We start from the raw sequence: 26,071 nt of genomic DNA, 5'->3' as shown, positions 1-26,071 counted from the left end.
TGTGCCGTCACAGCGTGTTAACCGATATGCAAGGTGAGGCTCCAACACCACGTTGAATATAGTGTAATCACACCTAATGTGTGGTTAAAGCCTGTTTCAGTGCGCTCTTTTGTCTTCTGTCACTATATGTGTCATTTCACTCCCATTAATGGTACATCCGGAACAATGGGACAACGTATAAATTGAAGCTGCACTTGTCAACTGCGAAAACAGAACATTTTGTGATGTTCTTCTCGCAGACATTGGCCGAACAGAAACAAGTTTTGGTGCGTTGCAGAACCCAATCAGTGCAAATGCTTTTTTAACCATTGTTCAGGTGTGTAGCAAAATGCCCAATTTACATTTGATGAGAATTTGAAGCAGCCCTCCTACATGGTGGGCAAGAATTCCACCCCTCCATCTCAAACAGTTTGAAGCAGTTATATCACCCTGCCTTGAAAACATTATAGTGATACAATCCCATCCAAAGTTTTAATCATTTTTACTCGCTCATCAAAGTGACACCTACTACCTGGGCCTAAGACTTCCATACATGACCCTTGTGTTTGAGGCAACCCAATCACTGCAGATGATGCCTTTTTTTTTTCTTTGCACGTCTGTTCGATCAGGTGAGTTTAGGCAAACGGGGGGGCGTGTCAGCAGAGTCCTAGTGAGCAGCAATGACACGGTATTCTCCTGTGCAGTCACTGCTAAGATGTGTGCATTTGGAAATAAAAAAAGGTATCTGCAGTATAAATATTTGTGCCATGTATACTTACTTTTTAATGTTTGAGAGTTTGCTGTTTGTGCACATTTTTGAAAAGTAAAGGAATATTATTATAGCATCTATTCTTTGGTTCAACTATGACTACTGCTCTTGCACCACCATCAGGCCAACATACTTATTTTCCACTGAATATATTTGCCCTGCCACTTATTTATTGTTTGTTTGAATGGTTCTATATAGTATATAATATATGTGCCGTACTACAAATATGTAAGAATGCGTAATTCAGGTTTCAAGGTTGCAGGTGGGGGTCAGATTCTTCAAGGAAACCATCACACTGACAGGTTCAAATCCATCATGGCTGTATAGTAAATATAAATAAACCAGGGACATCGGCTGTTGTTTACAGACATATATTTTAGTGAATACAACATAAAAATAACATATGAAGCCACAAAGGAGAGAAACAAACCAAGCCTCTTTCCCCCCCAATACAACATAAAGGAGATGTTTTTAGTCCCTGGTTTAACTAAGTTGGCCTGGCCTCTTTTCTGTACAGTTTTAAATCCCCACATATCTTAATAATGTTCTCTCTCTCGTCCAAATCCCCTTATTCAATTATGGCAGCCTCTAATACATGTGTCGACATGTTTCATTAGTCTGTCCTCCTCTCCCACCAAAGAGATTAGCTCTACCTCCTTTCTTTTTATTTACTAAATGCAGTAAATATCATTTTCTCCAGGACACAGGGAGAGAAAGTGTGAAAGAGAGAGTGATTATTTTTGTTCATTACGTTTCCCTCTCATCGGCCAGCCAGAGCTGCTTTTTCTTCCTGAAAAGACTATTAAATATGCGGCCTAAAATTTACTTATTCAGCTTTCAATTTTGCTGCAGTCTACATTTAAATGCTTACAGAACATTACACAGAGTGCGGAAAAGGACCGGGGTTTTTTTAACTCTTGGCTCTCTCTCTCTAAACGCCTGGAAAGCTTTTATCACAGAGCCGGTATTCATGAGCGTTATGCAATTGAACAATGCTAAGACTGTAGAAATAAGATATGAGGCAAGACCGCTTCATCGAGTGTGCGTGAGGATATGTGTGTCATAGAAGAGGGTGATTAATTCTATGACTGTGCGATCGCTTTGATGTTCCTTGTGGTAATTGTTGGGAGTTCCTGCTCCCTCAAGGGTTTTACAGCAGCTTCTGTTTTGTACGAGTCGAGAGGGCCGTGTGTAGGCAGGGACTAGATTACACATTACAGCACATGCATGCTCTGTGGATTTCTCCCTGTGACACTACATCTGTAGAGAGCCCGAGCGGTGGAAAGCGAGGGCTCTATGGTCATTATCATTCTACTCCTGTTACACTCATCTTCTGATGGGCCTCATCCCTCCGTTGCCCCTCCTTCCCGTATCCCCTTCTCTATTTCCACATATCCCTGTCTTCATCGGTTTCCCCTCACCACCTGATTTTGTCTCTCCGGAGAGCAGACAAGAGCGGAGAAACAGGAACAGACAGAAACACAGAGAGATAGATAGAGCGCAGGAGATGACACGGATGAGATGGACAAGGCATTGGACGGAGGAAAGGAGGCAGAAAAAGAAAAGAAAGTGTATTTCTCTTCCATTTGGAGAGCCTTTGGTAATCTATGGCCCTTTAGCTATGCTCATATGAACAAAGTGCCTTTGGTTAAACGTCACCAAGTGAAAATATGCCACAGTCTATGCGCTGCTCATCCTATTTTCCTTCCTCATCCCTCTCTCTTAGTCCTCACTTTCACTTCTTTTTTTCTATTCCGTGAGTCTCTTACTCCTTGCAGTCATCTTTAGATATTTTCTTCAATGAGTGCCGTGACTCAGTATTTTCTTTTACTACTCATCCCAATAGCTTTACTCACATTTCCCACATCCGAACTTCTCCCCCCCGTCCTCGCTCTGTCTCTAATCTGTCTTGTGCGCTACTCCGGCTACTATAGTTCCACCCTTTACTTTTTGCCCCCTGCGACCTTAATTACAACATGTAAAAACCTGACCTGGATCCAATTTCCAGCCTCTGACCACACTGCCACAAGATTAATTCCCCATGGGCCAAATTCAATTAAGTCCTCTCCAAATAAGGACCACAAATGTATAAAAAAGGAGGGATAGAACAATAGGGTCACAAAATTGAATCTCGGGGAAAAAACATTGGGGGTAAAGGTCGACACAATTAAAGGAAAATAGAGAGAGAATAATAGCTTTATCTACTAGTATCAAACATGATGGCTATTTCATTTTTTGTGCTTTATAATCATAGTATTTGCTACCCCGGACTTCATTATTTATGTCAGTATATGCTGCAACAACCTAAAGTTGGTGGTTCAACAAAGTCTTGAATTCAAATCAATATTTGCCTGAAGTAAAAGTCGATTCAAATTCTAGGCATCCTAAAATCAGTAAGAACGCTGGAGAGGTTTTTATCAGTTAGATTCATATCATAAGATGAAGTTAGTTAGTTAAAAACGAAATTGCAGTTGTATTAACGATTACACAAAGTGAATATGACAATGACAAAATCCCTGAAGCATAGGGGCATGTTGGCTGGACTGTATAAATGCATTAGGGCAAGCAGGTCTAAAACATGGCATTTCGATTGGAGTGCTTGCTGAGCGTATGACTAGGATTTTGAAAACAATCGTTTCCAGTGAATTCCTTGGATTGTGCTATAAAGAATGTATGGGGTAGAGTTTGGGTCACTCTGCTCAGTAAAGTTGTTTGAGACATTATCTTAGAGAATAGATTATCTGGTGTGCAAAGGAAAAAAAAACAACTCAGTGTATGTTTAATATTTGATTTAGTCGACTGATGCTGACTCGTGGACATCACCCTTGTGTCTGGCAGCTCTGAGACGAGGGTGCGGAGTGTAGAGCAGGAAGATGTATCCACGGACAACATTACATTTTTTAAGAATAAATGGATTTAATGACTTCTCTTCCGTGGATTCACTGCAGACTCTTGGGTCAGTGAACACAGAGAAATGGGCAGAGTCCAGGATCAGACAGACATACTCCACAGTGCTTCATATTTAATCCATTGGTTTGAACTTTAGTATCTGTAAATGATCTGTTACCCCTGTGCTTTGTTCTAGTACAGCTGGATTATGGGTAATTGTTGTAATATTTTGGTTTAGCGTGCATTAAACTCAGCATTTAAAAGTAATGGTAGTAATGAAGGTATTTTATGGTAAAATTGTGGTGTGAGGTCAAGACACTTTGAATTAAGTCAGTTATATACTGTATATATATATATATATATATACACACACTTAAAATATGCATTATGTTTGACTTGGAAAATTAAATCAATTATGAACAAATGAAAAGCTTAGTGAAGCTTAGTAGTTGCAGAATATTCAAGTTTAACAATCATTTAACCAAATTTAGTATTAATATTATTTGTTCTAACATATATGAGGGACGTTGTAATATCTTTGTATTCTATCATCACAGAGTTAAATCCAGCCATGTATTAATACTTGTATTATATGGAACAACAGTGTTTTTTGTTTTGTTTTCATATTTATTAATGTATACATATTTTATTCCATTGTATTTACTTTCAGTGTAAATTAATTAAGACTTGCACAGTTGGGGCAGCTTCAATTATGTTTTGTTTGTCATTTCAATCTTTCAAACCTTTGGGTTCAGATTAGACATTCAGAGTAAAAAAGCAGGTCTGAGCCTTTGTCATAATTCTTTAAGGCCAGATCAAGTAGGGTTGCATTTGATTTTAATGTATTTTATTTTTATAAAATCAGATCACATTAAATATTGTGCTGTGCCAACAAGCACATCAGCCCCCACGGCCTTGGAAGTAATTTACGTGACATTTAAAAGCTTGTCAGATTGTATTAGATTAACAGATGAAAATTAATATAAAATAAGTGACGATGAAATTAGCATCACAAAATATGTATTTGCCCTCACTGAGGATACCATTTTCATAATTTGCAGGCTGTAATAAATATTACTGTGATTTGTTGCACACTGTGTGGAAATGGGTTCAAAAGTATTACAAAAAAGCTTTATGTGTACAGGTTGTTAAGACAGACTTGTTTCACACAGATAAGGTTCACATAAGTGCTCACAGTTTGAGTCATGTCTGTTGTTACTTTAGCTTTTTAAGCATCATACAAAATCTATCTTCATAAAATATTCAATTTTTATTTTGTATCTGCTTAAATTCTGATTTTAATATTTGTAAAACAATGCAGTTTGGATGTTGCAAGCATGTCTTTCTTAAAAAACGCCAACCATTTCTATTCTCGGTGGATATAGCACACAATATGTCATACTGTGCACAGCCATACGGCTACAATCTGTGTTTTAATTACCAATTCACGAGATGGGATTTCAGAGCCAACCCACAGTGTTTACGACCTGCTTGTGAATTCTGCCATCCGCCAGACATATTTAAGTCAAGGTGGACTGATTGGCTGGGAAGATAAAGAGAGGACAATAGAGAGGGTGCCATTAAATTACTACATCTATTCTCCAGGCATTATGCTGCTCGTACAAAATGAAAGAAACTCACAGTTAAACTCGCATGCCTGTATTCTTGCAATTCTTTGAACAGATGGAAACCTCTGTATTTTCTGATTGCCCTTAGTTTTTCACTGTTTTGTCAAACTGCAATGAGTTTATTTCTCTAGTGAAATGGTGATAGTAGTCAAAACTTAAATCCGACATTTCTTCTGATATGCTTCTGCTATCTCGGCATTAGCCATTTGAATTTAATGGCTTGAAATGAGGGTCCAGGAGAGAACATCTACATTGTAGTTGAGGGAATTGGCTGCGTGTGCCCGCTGCATAGTAAAGTGGGAGTTTTCTGTCTGTATGACGTGTCCTGTCACTTTCTTTAAGTGAAGCTGCCAATAATGAGGCGTGACTAGCCTTGGAAACACAATGCAGGCCTCCAATCAATCTCAGAGAGGGAGGGGGGGGGGTGCAGAGGGACTGGGACTGTCACACACCTCACACTCTGTCATTCGCTTCACCCAAGGGACCCATTGAAGGTCAGACAGGGTGGCCTCAGTCCAAACCTGTCAATCAGCATTAGCCTCATGATTGTGATTACGCCATTAACTGGGATTAACCCATACGCACACTGCTGACCTGTTAATAAGAAAATATCATAAAGTAACCCGTTGCATATCATCTTTGTCAGGTACAGAAATACCTGCACTATATGTATTCCCATTTTTGCTTTGAAAACTCCTCTTTCCCATCCTTTTCAATATTATAATTGGAGTTGTCTCACACAAAAGTGCCATAGCCATACATCTCCTCATCTCAGGCGTTTCTCTATATGGCTGTGAGGACTGTGTTAAGCAGATTCAGGCTGCTGTGGAGGCTCCATCCATTTTACACTGCTGCTGTGTCAGGAGAAATTCTTGCCTGTGTGAGAGCTTCTGTCATCCTGGCCTAATGTCTCTGCAGTAGCCTCGCAGGCTTTGAGCCAGACAGCCCACCATGCCCAGGCTGCTGAGCAGGGAGGAAGAGGTCACGGCAAAGATTCTAAATGACGATCCCGCGGGACACACGATGAGGAAGAATGATTATGTATGGAGAAGATCATAACGTGTGAGTGTACTTGGTGGCACCTTAAACCTTGTTTAAGATCAAACAAGGTTATATTTAAACTGTCATCTAATATTAATTTTGTCTCTACTTTAGCAAAATGTTAATTCAAGCTTTATTCAGCTTTATTGCTGAATGTTTTACATGATAGCTTGAAAGGTTTAAACGGTGAATAAAAGATTTTAGGAAAATGTTCTGAAATATACATATGCAACCGGCGAAACTTAAACTTAGTGATCACACTTTGATTTGAATACAAACACCCCATTACCGTCATGGATATGCTAACGGACTCCTTTGGCTCAAGCAGGACACCACGGTTGTATTGATGGTGATGGAATGAATGAATTCAGGTTAAGTTGTTGAGATAGGTCACCATTTGAAAAGAAAAAAATGTTTTACCAGTATAAAATAAGAAATGGAGGAACTATTCTTTGTGTAATATATGTTTACTTGCTGTAAGATTAGTGTGATTAAATTGTTACTGATTATCATTAATCATGCTGCACAGCTTTGGAAGTTGGTGTGGCAGAACTGCACCCTGTTGCTACCCACTAAAATTAGAGGAAATTGATGTTGCCTGGCAGGAGATGCAGTGGAACTTGTCTGTCAGAAAGAACTTCAACAAATGGGAAAATGTGACGAGACAAGTTCTCACCTCCTCAGGTGCCATAGCATCGCAGAGGTGTCCCACTATCATCATTATATGATACTTTAACCCATCATATACACGTCAGTGAACCTCAGTGAAAACGTGTGTTGATATATACATTTTAAAGAGTTGTTTGCAGTATGGATAATGCAAACATTATAATATAAAGATTACTCATCATTCTGTTTCACTGTTTCACACATTTATTTTGCCATAAAACGCCTAAGTAAGAATACATCCCTTATTATGATGGTTAAACATTTGTTTTAAATGGCAATAGACGTTTATTTTTGCTTTAAGTAAATATGAAGGAAACATTGAGTGCACAATTTGATAGCTTTAGAATACTGACATCATCAGCATTTTGCTTTGCTGCCTATAACAGCATGTTCACAACTCATATTTTGCCTTCCATTTAATTCAAACCTGTGCGAGTGAGGAGGCGAAAAAAAACATCTGCTTCCTGTGGCAAAGCAAATCTGCAGCTTGATTATGCATGGAGAACAATGTTGTTAAACTTTGACCTGCGATAGTCGCTTTGCATTCACACATGTGTGACCGGGCCTTCATCCGCAAAGCCTGATTTACGACACAAAGGGACACACATCTGCAGTTGAGCAAGACGACAGTACTTTTGTTTTACTTGGGTAAGCCTTCAGTAACTGTTCTCAGAAATAGTGAATGGAGGAACAACCACTGTGGAAAGTATCATTTTTGGAGGAGGCAAAGAAGGTGAAGAGGGAGTGATAGAAAAAAGAAGAAAAAAACTCTGCACGGGCATTCAGGGAGAGCTCCGGGACTTGAGCGCTTTCAAAACCAACATTTGGTTGGTATTATTCCTTCTGGATCAGTGAGTAACAAAACCTGCCTGCTTATTAATACAAACGTGTGTTTTTATCATAACGCTGACAAGGGAAACAATCCAGTCTTTGTGACAGCGGCGCCAACAGTCATAGCACTCAGAAAAGCTCTGGGGGGAAAAGTTAAAAAGTTGTCTGTCTAAGTCAGTAATCAGTAAGACACAGCGCATAATTTGAATATCAAGTACATTTCACTGCCTTGAGATGTTGGCATTTTGTCAGTAGGAAATGTTCTAATATAGCTCCAACAATTGCATTGTGGCTTGCATGCCTTCTCTCTGGCCCATTTTATTTTTTTTTGTGGGTTTAATATTGTACCAACGATAGGCCTTTGTATTTGTGCCATTATCCTCACTGTAATTACAAAAATAATAATAATACTGTAACGAGCACTGTTTTATCTCTGCCACCATCTCAAGCCAAAGTTAATTCAATGAGCTATTTCACTGACAGTGTGTTAATATGGCTCTGTGCTGTATTTTTCATTTTAGTGTGTGTATTGCTCTTACATGTACAAATGCATATCACTGAGTAGTAAGCTCGTAGCTTAGAGGAGAAAACAGTCTCCATGGCTCAAATAAGGCCTGGAGAGATTTTAATTATAGTGGAATTAAAGGGGGCAATAGTCTGTTATTTATTGCAAGAACATGTGTTGATGGGTTTCTGAGAAGAGAGATAATCTGAAGCCATGTTTATATGAAAACAGAAAAAGGACATTGCAATTTAGTTAATTTAATTGTGGTGATGTTTAGGCGAGCAAAATGTTCAGACTAATGTTTGAGGAAAAATGCGCAATGGACACCAAGAGCAAAATGTGTGTTGCTCAGGGCAAGCAAAGAAAGACTTTTAGGTAAGATTTAAAATAGTATTATTATTTATAATTTAGTACTAGTGGATTTTGAAGATGCTTTTCCACTAATACATATAAGGGTTGGATTAAATAATAAGTATTAAATAAAGCCAACTATTGGTCTACTATATCAATAAAAATAGTGTATGAAGACTGAAACCAAACACAGTGGCCCAAGGACTCTATAGACTGTGCTGGGTGAGCTTCGACAGCGATGGCTATCTTGACCTGGACCTAGTCTATTACATTCGAGGTTAGATACCGATCGGGCGGGATATTCCCTTCATTTTCACTTCAGTATCTCCAGGGTGATCTACATTAAAACCTGCCAAGAGACAATCTCCCAGGGCCTGGTTAATTTGATTCCAAGTATGCACCGTGCTGGCCTCTCCAGAGGAGGCGGAGGACGTGGTGGCAGCAGGAGACTTCATTCACATGGAAACCAAATGATCCGTGGGCGAAATCGTCCGCCATTCCAAAGCCAAGGGGCCGGAAATGTTTCCAATTTAGTGCCATTCAAGTGCACTTTTTCCCCCCTATTATTGGAAATGGTAGTTTTATTTATTTAAGGGGCCCTTAATTAGTTTGTTAGAGCTGAGATGGCTTCAGGGCTGCTGTTAAGAGCGATATGTGAACACCTTGGAGACAGCTGGGCATTGTAAATAGGCTACACCTACACCAACAAAGTGTAAAATGGACGGCTGATATAATTGCAAATTGAGTTTTATGAGACAGATGCACTGTTATTGTTTACTGTTAATGGTAAAGTATAATTGAGTTGTGCTTGCGGACCAAGGTGATAATGCATATATTCACAGCTTCAGTTAATGTCCCTGCAGGAGTGGAAGAACACCATCAAAACATAACCTACAATTACCCCATCGTGTCATTGCTTTGCTTCAATATAAAGGTCAGTGCAGTTAGGAAGTGAGTTAATAATGTGATGTCAGACAAGTCACAGTCAAACCTGATTTTTCTATTTTGATACTGATTCTCGGGGCTGAAAACTTAAATTTTAAGAAGTTCAAAACTTCAAATTCCAGGATAAAAATAAAAACCTTGTTCACTTAAAATGTGTATGCACATTGTCTGGAGAGTGACAGTGACTTAAAGGTTAAGACCTGTATGAAACTTGACCCTATTGCACACAAAGTAAAAGGGTTGACATCGTGCTGAGAGTGTAAAAGGAGTCCCAACATTGTGATGGTACATTAACATTAACAGCTACCAACCGATAAAACTCTAAATCAAATTCAGAATCCCCAGATCCAAAGGGACTCTATTTCTGACCCATTCCCCACCTTTATGAATATTGTGCAGAATGTATTTGATGTTGCTCCTCCTAAGTTCAACCCGTCACAATAAAAGCATGGCCGTATTATTAGGTCAAGGTCAGTAGTGCATTGACTTCAGGCTTCTCTTGCAGCTTTTTCTCCCAGAGGATGGCCCAAAGGGTTTCCTCCTTTTATACTACTCTAATTGTGCTACAGCTTTTCTTGAGCTTGAAACTCCATCTCTTACCAAACTTACCATCCCAATATTTGTTTTAATACATGACAATCTATTAAGAGCAGAACCTTACTGTTTCTTGAATTGTCCTCGGACTCAAAAATGTAAATTAACTGCGCAACTTTATTTTAATTTGCAGACGAAAACCTTTGTACCAGTATTTGTTTGTGTTTCCCCTCTTTCATGAAAGCAGTGTGTGTTGTAAACCAGAGTACAGGGTAAGGATTGGAAATACTGTCTTCAATTTGTGAGTTATACCTGTAATCTCTGTTTGAATGTTAACATTAAGGGCTTTGCTTATCAAGAAACACAGCCTATTTTATTTTATTCAGAGAGTTTGCGTCTGTCAAAGCTTGTAAACAATAATCACTATATGTAATCACTCCGTTAAATGTGCTGTCGTCACATCATATCTAGCTTTCTGAGCATGCCCCCCCAAATGTATGGGGCCGGTACAACGGGCGGGCAGATAGAGATCAGCAGTGACTGAAGCCTGGGGTTTGTCCTTCCTGCAGCAGTGAAGGACAGCCTTGGGTTTGAGAGGAGACTGACATTGATTTTCTTGGCCTGGTTATGTGATGGCTGAGGCACCTGCCTCTGATCGTTAACATTGACCAAAACCTCTCTCTCTCTTTTTTTTGTTTTTCTTAACAACATGACTACCCTGACATGCACAGATACATACATGTGCGCACGCACACGCACGCACGCACGCACACACACACACACACACACAGAGAAATGCACAGACTTCAGGAAAGGTGAAGCAGGGAAAGCTGAGAAGTGGCTAAATCCTACGGTGAAAATCATCTAATTCGCTAACATGTCACACGTCCTCGCCTTTACCAAATTGGTTTATCGATTTTTCTCTTTCAAGATGTGTTTTGGCCGTCCACTGGGAACAAACACTGTATTAATTCTGGCTACAGGGTGATCAATATAAATGGCTGGCTGGGCATTGTTTGATGGAACAAGCATAATCAGCTACTTTACTTTGAACTGAAAATATAGCATCCACCCCCAAGGTAATTTACCTTGTACCTTGTTTTACTTAACTTGCAGTGGTTAGCCCTGATGAGAGGGAAACCAAAACAACACACTGTTACCTGTACAGGACTCGTTTTATTTTATCCCCAAACAAAATTATGGATTAAACATCCGAATGCCTGTGGCCTATTTATTAAATGTCAGAATTTGAAAAAGTACTGTACAGGAGTCAGAAGCCAGATGCGGTTAGTCACATGCACATTAAAGCAGCGCACTTGTGTGTGTGTGTGTGTGTGTGTGTGTGTGTGTGTGTGTGTGTGTGTGTGTGTGTGTGTGTGTGTGTGTGTGATATTATATTTATTCTCAATAACTGTTTTTCCTCACCTTATCTTCCACAATCCAAACCTTGTTTCTATCTCTTTAAAACAAAAAGTTGAGAAATTGTCTCAGTCATGCACCTTTCAACTTTAGATCCTGCTGCTTATGATGGCAGATTTGATGGGAAAGGCACAGCTACAGTATGCTCTGACGAATCGGAGACCGAATGTCTGATGTTGAGACCCGGGCGTGTCTCGGGGGAGATGGTGGAGATGGATAGATGTCAGATTTCCCACTCCTCTGGCATGTTCTATCGTCTCGATGTGTGCTCTTCTCACTATGAGCGTGTGGCTGGAGTAAACAGCCGGCCCAGTTTGGGATGGACTACAGACGGGGATCTGAGGTTAATGGCAGGAGGTTACGGGAGATGTTACGGGGGAAGGAAGAGCAGAGGCTGCATAGAGATGAAGGGATTATGGTTATGAATCATCTGCTGGTGGCAGTGAATGTCTGTTGAGGATAGAAAATTGTATTCTGTCTTTGTGGCACGCGGCATAGAAGAAATGAAGTGTTAAACCTGTTGCTTTGAGAAAATGAGAGAAACCTTCATAGTGCGCACGTTTTCTCCTGTAATGAGCTCTGGAGTGGAAGTGGGGTTTGAATAGATAGTAAATTGGCCAAAATGTCAGGGAGAAAAATATCCAAGCGTATTCCTTTGCAACTATGTGTGAAAAAAATACTAATGTAGTAATATCAGTGGGTGAGTAAGTAAGGAATAAATGAAGATACACTACTTGAGCAGAGCATCATTTTTAGAGTAACAGATCCCCTTTCTGGTCAATGAAACCTTACAAAACTATGATAAAGGATGTGCTTTTACTAAACCAAATTTGATATCTATAAATTTCTTATTTTATCAAACCACCAATCAAAAACCCAAATGATGTCATTGTAAAGTACTGTCAAACAGAGAAAAGGGGCAAAGCTGGGATTTTTTGTTGGAGAAAATATTTTAAATGATATAAAACAATTGGCCTCATTTTAATTGACTCAACCGTCACAGCTAAGTAATAACTTAAACTAAATTTAAGTTAATCGGTAAAATACTGTAAAACAACCTTCTTTCATTCAACTCTACACTACATTATTGGATACACAGTTATTTAAAGGGGACATAGCATGCAAATTCCACTTTGTTAGTGCTTCTACAGGTTAATGTGGGTATCTGGCATGTCTACCAACCCAAAAACTCTGGGGGAAAAACACTCGCGCGTTTTGTTATAGTTCGTCTAAGTCAGAAACGTCATGCTTGAGCGACTCGATTGCGCTTCCTGGGTATTGTGTCGTAACAAGGAACTGGAAGTCTCCCTACATGGTCTTGGCCCACCCGTCCCCCACACTCGCTACGCCGGGTTTACACGGAGGCAGCGCAGCGCCGTTCCCAAGCACGCAGCCGGGCTGTTCACACGGGACGAGCATTTCTCCGCTGGTCAGCCCGCGATTCACTCAATGTGGCATTTGTCTGGATTGTTGGGACTGGGAGGCTGCAGCAGCTGCTCGGGAGCGACCGCTCGCTCTCCCGTGCGTGAGCTGGAATTTGTGTCAGCACCACACAGCCAGCAGTGTGGAAGACTTCCGCAGTGTTCAGCGCTACTGTCCCCGAACCCCGACATTCAACGGGTACAACAACAAGCGAGAGCAGAATCGCAAGCTGACCTTATATATACAGTCTATGGGGCTGACCAGCGCGGAGAAATGCTCGTCCCGTGTGAACAGCCAGGCGGCTGCGCGCTGAGAACGGCGCTGCGCTGCTCTAGCGGTCTTCCACACTGCCAGCTGTGTGGAAGACTTCCGAGTATTCAGCTCTACTGTACGCCTACAGTAGTTACGCCGGGTACAGTAGTTACGCCAGTGACACCGGACGTGGAAGCGCCCTGGCAGGCAGCGCAGCGCCCGTGCTCGCCGCGCAGCCGCCTGGCTGTTCACACGGACGAGCATTTCTCCGCTGGTCAGCCCCATAGACTGTATATATAAGGTCAGCCCGCGATTCTGCTTTCTCCGCTTGTTGTTGTACCCGTTGAATGTCGGGGTTCGGGGTAAATGATGGTCTTCATAGCCCCCCCACCTCTCTTTCTCTCTCTTCTGTCTGCTTGTGTGCTTGTAGTGGATGGGCAGAGGGGACATTTAATTATGTGATTGCGAAAATTAAAACTCCAGGACAACAGAAGGGGAATACAAAGTATGGGATGCATATTTGATAATTTATATCATATCAAATATGTAATTTATATCGTTTAAAATCATGGGGGGAGAGGGGGGAGGGGGGAGCTGGCTCATTAGCATTTAAAGGAACAGGCACTCAAAACAGGTCACTCTGTGGAGGGCTGTTTTATACAGGGTAAAAAGGGTGCTGTTTTATATGATCCTTGTGGTAGTTTGACCAAAGTATGTTACAGACATTTCATTAAGACCCCAAGGAACCATATCAACTTGTGGTAAAATGGGCATGCTATGTCCCCTTTAAATGTGGAATATCAAAAGGCAGCATGAATTTTTGTGAAAATATTTAAACTGCACCTATTTTATTGTTATCTAAATAAAAAAGGCATCTTCAAGTGACATATCAGTATAAGCTATACTCTTTTCCGTGGTAGTTTTCAGGCACCACTTTAACTGACACACATGGCTGATCTTAAAGGGAGGAATCAAATGCATTCTCTCACTTTAGAACATTGAACACAGGCTTGGAGTCTAATGACAGCTGCTCAAGTTAATTTTGCTTTGCTGCTGCACTTTATTTCTTCACACTAGTGACTAAGGCCCATAATGACAATTAACTGCAGTGGCGGAAGAGGTTGTGTTAACCCTTTGGAATGACCTGGTAATCTGGATTAATTTGTGTCTGTGTAATCTAAACTTCATCAGCACGTAACAAATATAGACAAACGCTTCATGCGTGATTTGAAATGAGTTTCTTTCATGTTGAGGTTGAACCTCCTTTAAATTACTCAGCGTTATTTCAAGCAACAGAGCAGCCTGAAGATCAGACATATTCTAAGGATATTTGCTGTGAACCAATCTCTGAGTTTAGTCCACAGCCTCTCTACAGGGGGTGGGCTCTGACTGGGGCTCTGACTGGGACTCTCCAAACATGGCTTCTACTGATCTTCAGCTCTGATATGATCAGGAATGATACCTTGATAAACTTGAACATCAGTTTTCCTCACCAGGGTGTTGAGCTGTCCAGGACCACAGGCAGCAAAGCAGCCAAAATCAAGATGCTCCCTCCACCGGGAGCTTTGGAACCATGTTTTTTTATGTGTGTATGCACTACCCTCTTCAACCGTATGCAATGCTGCTTGTTCTTTCCAACCAATTTAACCTCAGTTATTTTAAGTGCACAAAACATTTTCCCTGTAGTGATGTTGAGTGTCATTGTGCTGTAGCTAACATGCTCTAAAGGCATGTAAAGGCTGAACTAGGATGCTAACAGTGAGCCTTTAACTGTTACTCTGGGCTAATTTTTCACCTCACTGAGCATCTGTATTTTCCCTTTGGAGTCAAATTAGCGAGGCGCCTGCTTGATGGAAAAGTAGCCACCACACAAAATCTGCATTTATGGGCAGTTTGACTGAACTCTTCGGGATTGCAATATAACCTTTTATTACCTTGGACAAATATGGAATTCTGGATGGTCTTCTGATATCACTCTTTTGTTAGCATTGCAGCAGATGCCGTATTGTCACCTCAAAATGTCAGAGGGTATATTTTACATGAAAATAGTTGTGCCCCACACCTAATGTGCTAGTACCATATATCTACTATCTACTGTCCTTGAATTATATATCCAAAATGGACAAGAACGATACAATGACGTATGTGAGCAGTAACAATGTATTGTTCATAATTGTACCTTAGATAAAGACTCGGTCATGTCTTGAGACACATTGATAAATGAATGCAGATAATTCCAAAGGATTTAATTACTTTTTCTCGCCACTGTATAAAGAGCACTGGTATAATGTTGGAATCTGAACTGCGTTTCAGGGTTCACTTCACTGTTTATAATACTACTAATAATTACCTACTTTGTCAAACCAGTTTCCTATAAAAACATTTTATTTTTTACGATTCTCATAACATCTAATTTAGTACTCTGCAAGGTTGCTTCATTTTAGAGCTGAGTGCAGCATTGACAACAGACCCAATGTTATAGCTAGAGGAAAATCCCACTGTAGCATGGACCATCAAGGTTATCCACATACTGGCAGAACTCAGCAAAACAGAAGCAGTAACTGTGATGGGCATGTAGTTGTCAGCAGGCAGATGAAACTTTGACCTTCACCGTCTACGGTACCTCCCATTTGGGGGGGAACATGAGAACATGCTGCAAGTGTGTGCACAGGGACTGGCTTCACTGCTTCAACAACCAGAGTCATCCACCCCAGATGGAATCTAGTTTTGTGGACAACGCTGTAGTGTGATTGTTAAGCTTTTCCCACAATTGGTGAGTATCTTGAGATAATGTGACACTAACTTAAGAATAATCAAAGTAAAGGGCTTCTCTCTCAAATCACAGCCACAGACTAAACTGATGGAAGAAAGGAAGCTCTCTCCACACGAGTAAAGGTCAGAACATTGACTGGCAATTGCGCTTGTTCACTTGCTCCTTTCTTTCTTGTGATCTTTGCGTTAATGCTTTTTTCTATAGACTGTCCTCACTGCAAGGCCAGAGGCAGAGAAAGGTCAGATGAACTTTGTGGAAAGAAAACAGTCGGCTTGGACTTTTGTGTTTAGTTTAAAAGGCATTGTCGGTGTTATAGGAGACAAAATGACATGACATTTTCAACGGTGCTTATGATTAAAACACAAGTGGAAAAACTAGCAAAGGGGACAAAAGGTCAAAGGTCTGTCAGATAGAAAGAGTGTGTGGTTAGATTAAACAGCTGTAGTGCAATATGCATGTGTGTTGTAAATGCACATCAAATATAACACAGCAACATCCAAACAATTGCAGTCACATCTTCCCATATCAAGGAAGTCTAACACATAATTTTAAGTTATATCGGAACTCGCAGGCCTTTAAGAACACTGAATGCCAAACAATGGGAATGTCAGCAGAGTGGTGATGAGAAACTCTGCACATTCGACAACACTTTCACCTTGAAGTGTTAGTGAATGGAAGTCTGGACACATTTTTTTTTTTTTTTTTCCTTGACCAACAAACACATTTCCAATATATTCAGCAGTTTTTTTCTTGTCTTTGTTTCAACCCAAGCAGAAGGGATAGCAGAAAAGTGTTACCTTCAGCCCCGGGTCAGGTCGTCGGGGTCAAAGGTGGTCAGAGGTGAAGGTCCAGGACGTTAGCCATAGGACAGGACAAGGGGTGGGACACACATTGGTGGAGGTTACAGAAATGCACAAAGATATGGTGGCAGGGAGAGCGAGGAGGAGCAAGAGGGACAACCAAAAAAAATGAGCATGGAAGGAGAGGAAGAAGGGTACGGCAACCAGGGAGGATTTTGCAAAGGGACGAAAAGGCGAGGGAGACTTTAGGAAGAAATGGAGGGATATGGCACTGAGGAAAGGTAAGAAGCAGAGGAGGAGACTGTGAGGGAAAGCGGCTGTATAGAGGGGGCTGGGGGCGAAGAGGCTGAGTCAGTTCCTCTCAAAAAAAAAAAGAAAACCAGAACCAAAATAAAAAGGAATGAACCCATACCTTGGTCGTTTAACGTCAGGTGCGCCAGACCTTGAAAGGGAAAAAACAGAAAAAAAGAACAGAAAGAGGAAGAAAAGAAGGTCATAAACGGCACGGGAAGAAAAAAAGCATTGTCACAACGTTGGACTGCAGTTTGTGACAGACATCCTGGGGCAGACTTGGATGTCAGAGTTCAAATCAAAGGTAAAACGAGAAAGAGAGAGGAGTATAGAGAGAGAGCGAATAGTAACAGAAAACAAGCAAACACTTCTTGAGTGAGGTGTGGGGGGGTTTAGAAAAAAAAGCATTTTCATTTGGCGCAACCCCCGAAGGCTATTGCTCTCACAAATGCTTTTTTTTCCTCTGGAGTACTTATGGAACACACAAAGAACTGTTTGGCAGAAAAAGGCTCAGACTGGATTCGTCATCTTCGTCTGTACTCAAATTTTTACACACAAAAAAGAATCTCAGCTCTGCAGGGTCTCACACAGAGAGAGGGTCAGAGATAAACCTGGGAAAACGCTACAGGATAAAATGTTTTGTGTTGTCTGTAAAAAAAATAAATAAAACAAAGCCAAAGATTATCCCGACACAGATGTGAGAGTACAGCATCACAATAGCCACCTAAAATAGTTATTTAGCTTACTGTAGGCTATTGTGCACACATCTGGCAAATCTGCAAATCAATAGTTTTAAAAGATGTCCACAATCAGCGTCTGCTGCGGTGGATGAATTCTAGCAACCTCTGAAACAGGCCACAGCACCGAACAAACCATTCCATACACTGTAATAAGCCATACATGCAAAGACATTCACATCATCATGAAACAGTTTGGTACACATTTGGAATTAGAAAAGAAAATGTTGACACCCTGATTTCTTAGTAGTCTACAATGCAGGTGGCACCTTTCTGCCATCATCAAAACACCTCGAGTTTCTGGTTAAACACATCTGAAGCCAGACTGGTCGCGGTGCAGCCGTCCCCAGAGGAATAGCAACAGCACTGTCAAAACTGCCATTAGCGGAAGCGGCACGCTGAGCAGCTTCAACCTATCAAAGGTCGTTCCTCGCACTAAAAGGAACAAAAGACCTCAACTGTCTCTGAGCAACTTTGTTGTTGAGTGTGTGTTCACATGCGCACTCCAGCTTAGTCTGTGAGGAGGAAAGGGAATATTTCTACAACAGTTCTAAAGCAGCAGCATTTGCATCCACAATGACACAGCATCATAACACACAACAATAACTCTTACTGTTTGAAATGTTACATTCAGCCTCCAAAGAGCACCTGTTTGGGAAGTCTACTAAGCAGAGAACCATAAATGCCTGGTAGGAAAGATAATATTATAATATCTGTTCAAACAACTTTGCCGACAGTTTTCATAAAACCATTAAACCATAAAACCATAAAACATCCAGCAGCGTGTCTAGTGGATGGAAATTATTTGAGGAAAACCTCAAAATAGAGAAATAAACCAAAGAGTGAACATGGTCTTAAAGCAGGGTTCATTCTCATAAGAACCAAATGACTAAAGCAAAGTGGATTTAACCCAAGGCAGCAAAAAATCTCAACATCATAGAGGACCCAAAAGGTTGACTCTCTTCAAGCCAACTTGTCTTCCCCTAATCAATACCATTTCAAACGTAACACTCCTGGTACCACTAGCAAAGAGCTACGTCTTAATATCCCTTCAGCATCAAGACTGTGCAGTGTTGCAGCGCTGGACTGTTGTCTTTCACTTCTGTTTGGAATATCATCAGTCACCAGCATCAACCCGAGTCTCGGATAAAAGAAAAATATTTCTGCCTTAAAGACCCTTCAGACTTGATTCACATCACTGGCGGCTGCAGTTTTTGAATATTCAGCACTGGAATTAGTGATTAAGTGAAACACATAAGGGTGTTCTGCCTTGAAGCTTCCATACTCAGCAAATGCACCAGGGGTGTCACTCAGATCCCTGTGCTTTGACATTTATACCATGGCCGGGATAACTGAGGTGTTTCACTGATAAGTTTACATTCAATTTCATTTATTTTTTTTATGTGGACCAAGAGGAGAAAGATAACATCCAATGTCGCAGCAAAGAAATGAACACACAACCAGGGGCCAGCTATTCGTCTCCAGCGTGAATGCACTAAACACACTTGAAGCGCCACCAGCAAACAGGTAAATCAGAATGCAAAGAGCACGGAAGCTCTGATGACTTTTCACTACAAGCTTCCTCTATTGTCCTCTTTCTTAATAACATCTGTGATTCAGGGGAAGAGGAAATGTACAAGCTGAGTGTTTTATTTATCTGGATGCCGTCAGTTTCCTGCCGGCCCTTTGCAGGGAGTCCAATCATTCTCACTCTGCCTCCCTCTGTTTTTGTTCCCTTACTCATAATCCATTAAGGAGATAAGGCGGAGGCTCCTGCAATGAAACAGAACGGTGCTGTCACTGCATACCAAATCATTCAAATACCCCCAACCCCACCCTACCCCCTGCATCATACTGCTCAGGAAGGCAAAAGGAGAGTGGCACAATGGCATGGTGGAGGAAGCCTAGAAAAGGTACGGAAGAGTAGAAGAAAGAATATAGACAGAGCAAAAGGGAGGAAGGCATACAGAGTAATGGCAGCAAGTTGTCATATGGCGTCCTCACAGGCTGCTTTGACCGGAGACCCTCAGACAGGTCCGCAGGTGGCAAAGAAAAGCCAAAAATCAATCAGAAGGAGAAATCAATTCCCAAGTATTGTATCAGAAGGTGAAATGGAAAATTAGAGGGATGTGATGTGATCTCTGCAAAATACTAAACTGTTCTATCCACGCAACATTTCTCCCATGACAGAAAGACAGTGAAACACAAACTCACACCCACTCACAGCCAGTCATACACGTTTTGTTGGCAGCAACATAGGCTGCTCGACTCCTAACATGCCAGCTCCTGATCAGGATGTGACAGCTTTTACTAGCAAGCGGTTTGATGGAGGGAAAAAAGACCCGGCAGGTCTGAAAAGTTAAGTGTAAAACATCCTAACATAACAGACATAGTGAAAAGATATATCCCTCTGAACTATAACTCTACATCAATACGTGAGCACGAATCCAATCACAGCAGCACACATACTGAGGCCGTGACGAAAACCCAGCAGAAACGATGAGTCTCCCCATCTCCTTGACATCTGAGCATTTGATTACTTCCTTAAGTCGGTGGCGAGTACAGATGGGAGTGCCAAACGGAAACCAGCGCCGATTGGAGAGCAGCTCCGATTGGCTGGTTATGATTGAGTGACAGATGGTGCGTGGTCATAATTCTGTCATTAGGAGAAGACATGCTCACGTCTCCTCTGGCCCACCCCCTGCTTTCCTGCTTATTTTCCTTTTCTTTCACTTTTTCCTGTCTCTCTGGCTCCACATCCAGCCTCCATCAGCCAGCTGCAGCTGCCTCCTGCTCTCTTCTTCCTCATCTGCCGCCTTTTCATGCTCTTCTTTCAGGTCTGATGAACACAAGCCATTATTGTTTTGCAAACTACTGATTTCATCCAAATGACTTCTGGTGGCTCCTGCCACCAACTGCATGGTAAAGAAAAAACTAAAATAAGGTTATCTAGGGTTTCATCTATGAGTTCATAGATACACCAGACAGATACTTACACTTAGCAAAATGCAGTCAGCCACCATATACAAATAATCCCATGTTAATACAATGGCTTGTATCATAAGGATCACATGAATACAAATGATATGGTCACCGTTATAATCATCTGCTTGTCGTACATCAACTAAAAGATGAAGATTAATGTGCAGACGTGGTCATTTTTGAGACGTTCTGTATTCACACACAGATCGTGATAGGAAAGGCTTAATAACAATAGAGATTTATCTGATTTAGTTCAAGTAATGTCGCTGTTTTGTAATCAGCATTCAACTGGTACAGCGTCATCTTGAATGACCTTGTAAGAAATTCATTTGTCAAACCTGTTTCTCAAATATTCACAGATTATGATGAGCCTCATCATCCTACACACACACACACACACACGGATACACGCACGCAACCAAGCAGATGTGCTGGGTCTCAGGGCAGCAGCAACGACACACAACTGGAGGGAACAGAGAAAAATGGGACTCATCATCATTATCCCCCCCCACTTCTGCACTTCCTTTCTTCACACTTCCACCATCCCTCGTTCATCAGATGGACACATGGACTAAGTCACAAGGAAGAATGTGGTTGCTTCTCCAACCCCCTGTGGTGTCGGGCTGGCATGCTAAATAGCATCCTCCTCCAAGGACCCTTGCCAGCATATGGTCACCGCACGTTACGTGCCTCTGGAAGACACGTGCCACGCCGACACAGAAGCCTCTTCTTTACCCGCTGATAACACAACAGTAGTCACACAACATATTTTTTTAAGGACACTGCCTTTGATGACTTTAGCGAGAGCTAGCAAGAGCTATCTTAGTGTATAAAAGTCATGAAGTATAAAATAAGAACAACAAATGGTTTTACGTGCAGCTTATTGCTTGATGCACCCTTGGCACGAGATATAAAACTGCACAGTATCCAAAACGTTTGACACATCCACAAATCATTGGCTTTTACTGGGCCTGGGCACAGATAAAGTTTCACGGCAAAATCATCGCTGTAGGTCTCGCATTGCTTAAAAGTGCAGACATAGCCCTCGAGGGCTCAGACACAAACCAGGCCAATTTGTAAAAACATCTGCTTAAAAGATGTCGGAAAGCGGTTCTGATTGAATGTGAATAATATTCATCTCAGTAGCCTGATATATAATGCATAGTGTCTTTGCAGAGCTTAAGTAATATAGAAACTGTGGCAAGTGCTTTAATAATTCACTGTGGATTTCTATTCTATGAGAGAGAAAAAGAAATAGAAAGTGGGAGGTAAAGGGCTGAGTAGACTCCTACAATCTCACAGAGCTATAGATTGATGTCAAAGGTTCCCATGTCTTTCAGTGCCTTAAATTATTAACACAGAAACTTTTCAAAGGGAAGGAACATGTTAAGTTCTACACTTTAATATCAAGTAGAATTTACCCAACGAGTCCACAGTGGCTTACCGGCAGTGCAGAGACATACACCGCGGCTCACTGAGATTTTATTAAAGGATAAAACGCTTACAGTGAACATACCCTGCCTTGGTCATAAGATGTTGTACACGCTGTATAGTCGAAGAAACTGCTCTGCTGAACATCAAAACGCTTTTATTGATATCTGCCCAAAGAGAAGAGAAGGGCCTGCTGATATGAAACCTTGTCAATTATCTGACGTCTGCACTGACCCCCAATCAAACAGCTTCATAAATCCTGGGAAGGCTTTCATCTACTGGTGCTAATCTGGTCAAAAGGTTCAGCTTTCGTCGGTGCCAAAATTAAGTCAGAGATCCTACAAGGGACTGTCAGACGCTGCGGTGTCTTTTATTCTGGACTTACATTACATTGTAGAAAAAACAATGACGCGTGACATCAGCCATAGGTTTATGAATTAATATATTTAAGAATACTGCATGTCGCTTCATTAGGCAACTGTGGGGAGCATAAGCCTGGGTGGAGCTTGGGTATTAGCACACGATGACCGTTACGTCTTATTTTGATGAGGCGGACTCGCATGTCAATCAAGCAAACATAAAGTCAAACCCTCTATTCAAAACCTCATTTAGAAGGGTTAAAAAAAATGAGAGATTTTTTGTATTTCCTGAGAGAACCTGATGGCTTAATTTCATTGCCTGGTTTTCTTTGACTCAACATGCAGTGGCTTCTTTGGTTCATATGCATAAACAGATAACTGTCACTAAGAGCAGTGTCTAAAGTGAAGATTGAGCTGTATAGAATACATAATCCAAAGATACTGTTGGTGCTGGGACAAGGTATGTGCATCTCCATCACTAAGGCCGATATGATACACATCTTGAAGAATTGCCAATTATTGTGTGGGTGCACAGTGATTCAACTCAATGTGATGCAAGACAATGTGATTCATCAAGATTCAAGGGAAAGACTACAATTCAATGTTCTCGGTCTCCAGTTACACTTTCATAACCTTATACATTTAACAGTTATACAATGTAAGGATGCTTCCTATTTAAGGAGACTGAGCTTTTAAACTTGTTCATGTGACAAACAACATTTAAAATGTAAATCTGAATATGAACATAATCTGTCTTCTTAAACAATGACGCACTGTGCTATAACTACTGCCATCAGATGGATGTACACTTTCTGCAGGTAAGCTAACACAATAGTGAGCAGAAAGCAGTCGTGTTATTTATATTATTTGTAGCAGATCAGCATATTTTGCTGATTGCATGTGTCTTGTCAAATTGTCAAATTATCAAATTCGCTTCCAACTTGTGGGAGACTGGGCCAAGAGACTTGATGAGATTTGGCCACTGACACTCATGGAGATGCACCAATGCAAATTGGTGAATTTAATTGTCATAATGGGACATAATGACCATGGGTCGAAGAATTTCCACAGGCTTAACTAACTAAATAATTAACTAAAATTAATTGGAAATAATGTGAATTCTGAAGACTGACCACAACTGAGTTTGTGAAGGATAAAACTATGTTGTTTTTTTTCAAACAGCTTTAAAAAGGTTCAGGTGATGAGTATATGAGATTTGGCTTGGAAACCTCCAATCATATCATTTAATGCATTAGAATGATTACAATGGAATATTCCACTATTCCAATGTTGGCTGCTTTTTTCCGTTGCTTAGTTATATAGAGTACATGGTGGATTAGATATTGCTCGAGTAGGAATGACACAGTTCTTCCCCTACAGATTTATGCGGCAGTTGTATTGCAGACTATTTACTTTGAATGCTACGTATCAGAGGTTTACATTCACATTCAAAGATTAAATCTAATTGCTTCCTTTTACCATAAAAATGTAAAAGCAGGGGATTTTACACTGGCTGCACTTGGAAGATATTTCTCCTGCTTCTCTCTGTGTTAATGATGAGGACCAATCCAAGTTTAAAGGTCAAAATAAAGCAAATTTATGCTCACGAGTACAACTGCATGTCACATTAACTTTGGTGACCACTGGATCACTTCTAAACATATGCAGTTAATATTCACAAATTATACTATAAATGATTTCATCCTCTGAATGTAACAGGAAAGAAAAAAAATACTTTACATGTTTATGTCTTTACTTGGAGAGCTTGTTTTCTGGCAGAATGCCCCAGATTCTCAAGGTATCTGAATAAAAAATATACTCCTATTACAGCAATTTTGAATTCCCCTTCTGTGTGTGTGTGTGCGTGTACGTTTGCTCACATGCATTTGATTTCCTTGGAAATACCAAAGGGAACTGTTGACCCTAGGCGAGGCACTTAAGCTGAGCGAGTGAAGCATTAAATCTTTATGGTCACTTTCCGCTTTACACAGCAGCAACAGCCATCATCTGTCAGGAACGATACACTAAGTTGTTTGGAGGCCTGTCAAATGATGTGATTTACTATCCAAAGTTACAATAACACAGGGCCGCACTATAATTAAGATTGCACATGACAACGTCTGCAGACAGAATATTCAACCGATGTTGCCCTGACATACGATAGAAACTATTATCGTCCTCTGTTTTGGCTCAATCGTTGGTTACCATTGCTTTAATGTTTGAGAATAAAAAAATAAAAACACTATCCTAACTGAATGCACTTCATGCTTAATAATTTTATTCAGCAGGGAATTACACGTTTTGCAGTGACCTTTGTTTATTGGCTTAATAGCTGCCTATTTTGTATGTGGGGAGATCTTAGTTAAGTCTTACAAAAAGAAAGATCTCACATCAAGATAATATGCTCCCCCACAACCCCTAATTAACTCCATAATGCTGAGTGAATCACTCTGACTCGCACATTTTGCTCATGAAAACACATTTAATATGTCATGGGATGTGTCTGGAAAAATAAACCAGAGCGTCTTGGAGATTAGCGAGGGGAAGGGAGATCTGAACATTTGCTGCTCCATCTTAATTAAACAATTCATAAATAAATAGAACCTCCATATGTCGAGCCAGAGCGCTTGGACTAATTCTAAATGTTTTAGCCACTGAAGCTGGCACACAAAAGGATGTTGATGATTTCTTCTCTGATGCTAATTTACACAAGACAGGCTAAAGATGCTCAGAGGAGCAGCAGTGTGTTTACAAGCTCTTAAATAACACCCCACTGCATTCCCTTCAAAGAATGGGCCCCACCACCACTGATAGAGCTGTGATATAGATGTGTAATATAGCAGGAGTTGCATCCTCATGCTCTGCAGTGTTTCGGCCCAAATTAAACTGGTATCTTCTTTCTGTACGTCCGTCAGTTGTATTAGTTCCAGTACGAGTTCCAGGCCTGTAGGAACCAGTCTGGGTACATCTCGCGGAAAACCTCTAAATTCAATGTCTGACCTCCATTTCCCTTTCATTTATGAGGTCAAAACTAATCATTAGCTCCCTCTGAGATATGATGTCCTCTCCCAGAGCATCCATCTGTCCTTCCTCTCGTCTTCCTCGTCATCTGCCAGTGCCACAGATGCATCCCAGTCCATCCGCTCTCTTCCCACAGCCAGTTTCATAGAATGAATGCCTCTGATTGCCACTTCTGGACTGTACTCATTAGGGAAAACGGAGAGTGGGCCACAAAATGCACGTCATACTCCCAGTTTTTCTTCTTCTTCTTCTTCTTCTTCTTTCCGGGAATGGTGGAAGCTGTGATTGCAACACCAGATGTGATGGAGAGACCAACAGCATTGATAGGGGGGAAGGAAGCAAGCCCTCAAGTGGATGATTAGCACGTGACTGCACATCCTTTCATATGTATAAACCTGTCAAAGTGTCTCTACTGTCCACACTCACACAACCAAACCGAATAT

The 26,071-nt window shown here is 40.9% G+C and overlaps 1 protein-coding gene across 6 annotated transcripts in view; it reads right to left on the bottom strand.

Annotated features, from left to right (window-relative positions):
• The window catches only part of nrxn2b (neurexin 2b), a 544,842-nt gene that overhangs the window by 437,174 nt on the left and 81,597 nt on the right, over positions 1-26,071 (bottom strand). For 5 of the 6 annotated variants that reach the window (XM_035149292.2, XM_035149298.2, XM_047338920.1 and 2 more), the window contains exon 3: positions 17,220-17,249. The exons of the other annotated variant lie outside the window; for it this stretch is intronic. In XM_035149292.2, the coding sequence (XP_035005183.1) occupies positions 17,220-17,249 (30 nt within the window). The remainder of the gene's footprint in view (positions 1-17,219; positions 17,250-26,071) is intronic. 6 annotated transcript variants of the gene reach the window in all.

The sequence above is a fragment of the Hippoglossus stenolepis genome, chromosome 23 (genome assembly GCF_022539355.2).
Source record: "Hippoglossus stenolepis isolate QCI-W04-F060 chromosome 23, HSTE1.2, whole genome shotgun sequence".
Lineage (NCBI taxonomy): Eukaryota > Metazoa > Chordata > Actinopteri > Pleuronectiformes > Pleuronectidae > Hippoglossus > Hippoglossus stenolepis.
The sequence above is the reverse complement of the archived record's forward strand: the minus strand, read 5'-3'. Positions and strand labels throughout refer to the sequence as shown.